Source organism: Bos javanicus, chromosome 7 (assembly GCF_032452875.1).
Source record: "Bos javanicus breed banteng chromosome 7, ARS-OSU_banteng_1.0, whole genome shotgun sequence".
Lineage (NCBI taxonomy): Eukaryota > Metazoa > Chordata > Mammalia > Artiodactyla > Bovidae > Bos > Bos javanicus.
In genome coordinates, this window is record NC_083874.1 from 13285065 (window position 1) to 13291684 (window position 6620).

Sequence of the window (6620 nt, forward strand, 5' to 3'; positions counted from 1 at the left end):
ATGAGATGGTTGGATGGCATTACCGACTCGATGGACATGAGTTTGGGTGAACTCCGGGAGTTGGTGATGGACAGGGAGGCCTGGCATGCTGCAGTTCATGGGGTCCCAAGGAGTTGGACATGACTGAGCAACTGAACTGATATAAGGTCATTGTTACCATCTTTCTAAATTCCATATATATGCGTTAGTATACTGTATTGGTGTTTTTCTTTCTGACTTACTTCACTCTGTATAATAGGCTCCAGTTTCATCCACCTCATTAGAACTGATTAAAATGCATTCTTTTTAATAGCTGAGTAATATTCCATTGTGTATATGTACCACAGCTTTCTTATCAATTCATCTGCTGATGGACATCTAGGTTTCTTCCATGTCCTGGCTATTATAAACAGTGCTGCAATGAACTTTGGGGTACACGTGTCTCTTTCAATTCTGGTTTCCTTTTTTTTAAAATTAAGAATCAAACTTTAATATTTCAAGGACACCCCAAATGAGTTACTGGTGGGGTTACAGAAGCTTTCATTCAAGCCACCACAGAGAGAATATTAAAGTTGAAGCAATCATCTCTTTGGATACACAAAAGCTATATATTAAAACGTGTCACAAAGTGGAAAAAGGGAGGCATTCAGCAGAGCAAAAACAAGCAGCAGACTGATTGTCCTTACAAGAGGGCAGGGAAACTCATTTTGGAGTTCACAGTGCCAGGAAATAGAGCTGCTTCAAGCAAAAAAAAAAAAAAAAAGATTTTCATTGATTCTTATTACAGCTAGCAAAGGCAAGCTCAAAGAAAATCAAGGTTCAGATTTCTCATGACTGTAGTTGGATTTGCAACAAAGAGAGCCTTTGGTCACTTCTCATATGTAGGCTGAAAAAGAAGCAGTGAGATTTTAGCCAGTGATTCTGACCCCAGGCTGACACCTCAGTGCCCAAGGTCTGAGCTCCTCAGGGAGGACGGCCTGGAATTGCTCCTGCACCAGCATCTCCACAAGCTTCTCCTTCATGTGAATATCAGGTCGCAGCCACTGTCCAGAAAGCTGCTGGAGATGTCTCAGGATACCCCTGGGCCCAGCTGCATCTTCATAGTGGAACTCCTGGAACCTCTGCCTGGAGGCTGCAGGGTTGAGAGGACTCCTTCGGGGCACGGTCTCTAGGTCATCTTCATCCAGGCTCTCTGGTGGAACCTGGACCTGGGGCGGTGCTATCAGGATGTCTTCTGGCTCCTCAGCCATCCTCTCATTTGGTGGTGACCTTATTTCATCATTCTGGACTTCTCCATCTCTTTGCATCTCTGGATACCCTTCAGTCTCCATCATAGAACTCTGCAAAAGGATTTTTCAGACGCCTGCGCAGGTGCCCCTTGGAAGGCCGGGTGAACAGGGGAAGGAGAGAAGCGAGACGCCAAGCCCCACCACTGGCTCCGGGAAAAAGGTCAGTTCTGGTTTCCTCTGTGTGTATGCCCAGCAGTGAGATTGCTGGGTCGTATGGCAGTCCCATTTCCAGCTTTTTGAGGAATCTCTACACTGTTGTCCATAGTGGCTGTACTAGTTTGCATTCCCACCAATAGTGTAAGAGGGTTCCTTTTTCTCCGCACCCTCTCCAGCATTTATTGTTTGTAGACTTGTTGATAGCACCCATTCTGCCTGGCATGAGATGGTACCTCATTGTGGTTTTGATTTGCATTTCTCTGATAATGAGTGATGTTGAGCATCCTTTCATGTGTTTGTTAGCCATTTGTATGTCTTCTTTGGAGAAATGTCTGTTTAGTCCTTTGGCCCATTTTTTTGATTGGGTTGTTTATTTTTATGGAATTGAGCTGCAGGAGCTGCTTGTATATTTTTGAGATTAATTCTTATTTGTCTTTATACCACAGAGTCTTGACAAAATCTCTCTTTTTTTCCCCTGATTTTTTTCTTTTTAAAAAAAAAACTTTTAATTTTTTTCTCATTTTTCTTTTTAAAAAAATATTATTATTATTATTTACTTTACAATATTGTATTGGATTTGCCATACATCAACATGCATCTGCCACGTGTGTACACGGGTTCGATCCCTGGGTTGGGAAGTTCCCTGGAGAAGGAAAAGGCAACTCACTCCAGTACTTGCCTAGAAAATCCCATGGATGGAGGAGCCTGGTGTCCATGGGGTCGCAAAACTTTTAATTTTATATTGAGCTATTGGGCTTCCCAGGTGGCGTTAGTGCTAAAGAACCCGCCTGCCAATCCAGGAGACAAAAGAGATGCAGGTTTGATCCCTGGGTCAGGAAGATCCCCTGAAGTAGGAAATGGCATCCTATGCCAGTACCCTTCCCTGGGAAATCCTATGGACAGAGGATACTGGTGGGCTACAGTCTAGAGGGTTGCAAAGAGTCAGACATGACTGAAGCAATTTGATATGCATAGCCAATTAACAATGTTTGTAAAATTTCAGATGAACAGTGAAGGGACTCAGTTTAGTTCAGTTAAGTAGCTTAATTGTATCTGACTGTTTGTGACCCCATGGACTGTAGCACGCCAGGCTTCCCTGTCCATCACCAACTCCCAGAGCTTGCTCAAACTGATGTCCATCGGGTTGGTGATGCCATCCAATCATCTCATCCTCTGTCGTCCCCTTCTCCTCCTGCCTTCAATCTTTCCCAGCATCAGAGTCTTTTCCAATGAGTCAATTCTTTGCATCAGATGGCCAAAGGATTGGAGCTTCAGCTTCAGCATCAGCCCTTCAAATGAATATTCAGGACTGATTTCCTTTAGAATTGATTTGTTTGATCTCCTTGCAGTCCAAGGGATTCTCAAGAGTCTTCTTCAACACCACAGTTCAAAAGCATCAATTCTTCAGTGCTCAGCTTTCTTTATAGTCCAACTCTCACATCAATACATGACTACTGGAAAAACCATAGCTTTGACTAGATGGACCTTTGTTGGCAAAGTAATGTCTCTGCTTTTGAATATGCTGTCTAGGTTGGTCATAGTTTTTCTTCCAAGGAGCAAGCGTCTTAATTTCATGGCTGCCGTCACCATCTCCAGTGATTTGGGAGCCCTCCCAAAATAAAGTCTATCACTGTTTCCCCATCTATTTGCCATGAACTGATGGGACCGGATGCGACAATCTTAGTTTTTTGAATGTTGAGTTTTACGCCAATTTTTTCATTCTCCTCTTTTACTTTCACCAAGAGACTCTTTAGTTCTTTGCTTTCTGCCATGAGGGTGGAGTCATTTGCCTATTTGATATTTCTCCTTGCAATCTCGATTCCGCTTGTGCTTCATCCAGCTTGGCATTTTGCACGATATACTCTGCATGTAAGTTAAATAAGCAGGGTGACAATACACTGCCTTGATGTACTCCTTTTCCTATTTGGAAACAGTCTGTTGTTTCATGTCCGGTTCTAACTGTTGCTTCTTGATCTGCATACAGATTCCTCAGGAGGCAGGTCAGGTAGACTGGTATTCCCATCTCTTTCAGAATTTTCCATAGTTTATTGTGATCCACACAGTCAAAGGCTTTAGCATAGTCAATGAAGCAGGTGGATTTTCTAGAATTCTCTTGCTTTTTCTATAATTCAACGGATGTTGACAACTTGATCTCTAGTTCCTCTGCCTTTTCTAAATCCAGCTTGAACATCTGGAAGTTCATGCTGAAGCCTGGCTTGGAGAATTTTGAGCATTACTTTGCTAGCATGTGAGATGAGCACAATTCTGCTGTAGTTTGAACATTCTTTGGCATTGCCTTTCTTTGGAAAGGGCCTCAGCCATACATATACATGTATCCATTCTCCCCCAAACTCCCTCCCCTCCAGGTTGCCACATAACATTGAGCAGAGTTCCATGTGCTCTACAGTAGGTCCTTGCTGGTTATCCATTTTAAATACAGCAGTGTGTACATGTCCATCCCAAACTCCCTAAATATTCTTCCCCCTCAGCCTTCCACCATAGCAACCACAAGTTCATTCTCTAAGTCTTTGAATCTCTTCCTGTTGACAAAGATCTCATTTTATTTCTGTTCATGAGGGTGGAGAAACCTGGGAGAGGTTCAAAGCTTCTGGGCCACTGTGAGTAGTTGTGTGAAGAGCTTGTCCATTAATAATGTTAGTTGGGTTTGAAATGTTAGTTGGGTTTGAAATATGTCAGTAGTAGCTTCATTAACAGAAACCCTATGTGGGAAAACAAAGGAGGTAATGTACCCTTTCTGATCTGTAATGATCAGATCAATTGTGTTTTTCTTTAGTCCTTTTGTTTTCCTCAAAGTAAGAGGGAGATCAGGGAAGAATACTGAATCTGGAGATGAGAGATGGGCTGCTAAGTTAAAAATTCTGTCATTAGAAAGTGAAGTCAAGTGAAAGTGAAGTCGCTCAGTCATGTCCGACTCTTTGCGACCCCATGGGCTGTAGCCTACTAGGCTCCTCTGTCCATGGGATTTTCCAGGCAAGAATACTGGAGTGGGTTGCTAGAGAAGTATGTAAATCATAATAGTAATATCTTTTATTGGACACTTACCACGTGCCAGTCTTTTTACATTCATTAGGGCATTGCATCGTTATAACCCTCTTAACTAAGAGCTCAGATGGATCATATAGCCCTTCAGTCACACAGCTAAGAAGACATAGATGTGCTCAGTTGCTCAGTTGTGTCCGACTCCTTGAAAGCCCATGGACATAGCCTACCAGGCTCCTCTGTCCATGGGATTCTCCAGGCAAGAATACTGGATTGAGTTGCCTTTTCCTTCTCCAGGGGATCTTCCTGACTCAGGGATCAAACCTGGCTCTCCTGCATTGCAAGCAGATTCTTAACCATATGAGCTACAGGAAAATTACAAAAACTCAAATCTATGTCTGTCTGCCTCATAAAACAGTCATCTTAACTGCAGTGTCAACCTTGTCTCCCTGGAGGAATATTTTAAAATAACTACCAATGAGGATGCTACGTCAATAGGAAGAGGGTGCATTTCCTATAGAAATACATGTGAATGTTCTCTTCAATACAAGTTTTATAAACACAGTTAAACCAACTTCCATAGAAAAGGGAAGATTATCAGAAAATCCATGCATATTTAAACAGAATGCAAGCCAAGAAGGTAACCAGAAGTGTTGAAGGGCTGGTCTCCAACCCAGAAAGCCTCAGAACCAATGTCATCATCTCTATCTCTTTCCTTTTTTTTTCTCCTTCCCATATTCTCTCATGCCAAGTGATCTGATGTCTCATTCTAAGTACTTGCCTTGCTGCCTTCATCTCTGCAGACTATATTTCCTAACTTTTAAAGTTTATTGAGCCATGATTTCTTTAGGTTTCCACAGCATGTCAGGAACTCTTCTTTAAACTCGTTTACCCTGTCAACAGTCCTATGGAATAAATACCATTAATAATCCCCTTTTATGCCAGTGCACTGAGACAACCCAGAGGGATAGGATGGGAAGGGAGGTGGGAGGGGGGGTTCAGGATGGGGGACATATGTACACCCATGGCAGGTTCATGTCAATGTATGGCAAAACCCACCACAGTATTGTAAAGTAATTAACCTCCAATTAATTACTTCACACTCCCATGTACTTCTTCCTCTCCTACCTGTCCTTTATTGACATCTGTTTTGTCTACACCACTGTCCCAAGGATGCTAGTGAATATTCAGACAGAGAGAAAAGACATCTCCTACATAGGCTGCTTCACTCAGGTGTATTTCTTTATGGTTTTTGCTGGAATGGACAATTTCCTCCTGACTGTGATGGCCTATGACTGGTTTGTGACCATCTGCCACCCCCTGCACTACATGATCATCATGAACCCCTGCTTCTATGATCTCCTGGTTCTCATGTGTTTATCATTTTATTCAGCTCCCTCTTTCATGTGCTACTGATGATGCAGCTGACTTTCTGTATTGGAACTGAAATTCCACATTTCTTCTGTGAACTGACTCAGACTCTCAAGGCAGTATGCTCAGACACCCTCTCAATAACATCTCTTTGTATGTGGCCACTGCCCTGCTGTTTATGTTTCCTCTGATTGGGATCCTCTTTTCTTACTCTCAGATTGTCTCTTCATTAATAAAGATGGCCTCCACTGAAGGCAAGTACAAAGCATTTCCCCCCTGTGGTTCTCACTGCACTGTGGTCTCCTTGTGCTATGGGACAGGCCTGGGGCTTTACCTTACTTCTGCTGTGACCCAGTCTTCCCAGAGAAGCTCCATTGCCTCAGTGAGGTACACTGTGATCACCCTGATGCAGAAGCCCTTCATCTATAGCCTGAGGAACAAGGATGTGAAGGCAGCCCTGGCAAGGCTCCTGAGTCTAGGCACCCCTTGTCTGTGATGAGTCACTGACCTCAGAACTAAGTGGACATTGTGAACCCCAAAGACAAATGTTGTAGATTTAAATCTCCTGGTTCCTTTTCTCCCTTAAAAGACATGTTCATTTCTTCTATTCCTAAAGCACCTGTGACTTCACTTTTTGGGGATTGTCTTTTAAGGGTTTTTTTTTTTTTTTTTTTTTTAATGTAGGCCATTTTTTAAAGTCTTTATTGAATTTGTTACAACATTGCTTCTACTTTTATGTTTAGGGTTTTTGGCCACAAGGCATGTGGGATCTTAGCTCCCTGACCAGGTAACAAAGAAGCACGCCCTGCACTGGAAGGGCAAGTC

General features: G+C 42.8%; 1 protein-coding gene and 1 pseudogene across 1 annotated transcript; one reads left to right on the forward strand and one right to left on the reverse strand.

The window, feature by feature from the left end:
• Positions 1 to 436: 436 nt before the first annotated feature.
• On the reverse strand, positions 437 to 1437 carry LOC133250612 (SCAN domain-containing protein 1-like). Its single transcript, XM_061422040.1, has one exon. It carries the CDS (start codon positions 1311 to 1313, stop codon positions 888 to 890), a length of 426 nt encoding a protein of 141 aa, XP_061278024.1. The 5' UTR covers positions 1314 to 1437; the 3' UTR covers positions 437 to 887.
• A 3972-nt stretch (positions 1438 to 5409) lies between these two features.
• On the forward strand, positions 5410 to 6388 carry LOC133250614 (olfactory receptor 7D4-like; annotated as a pseudogene).
• The last annotated feature ends 232 nt before the right edge of the window (positions 6389 to 6620 follow it).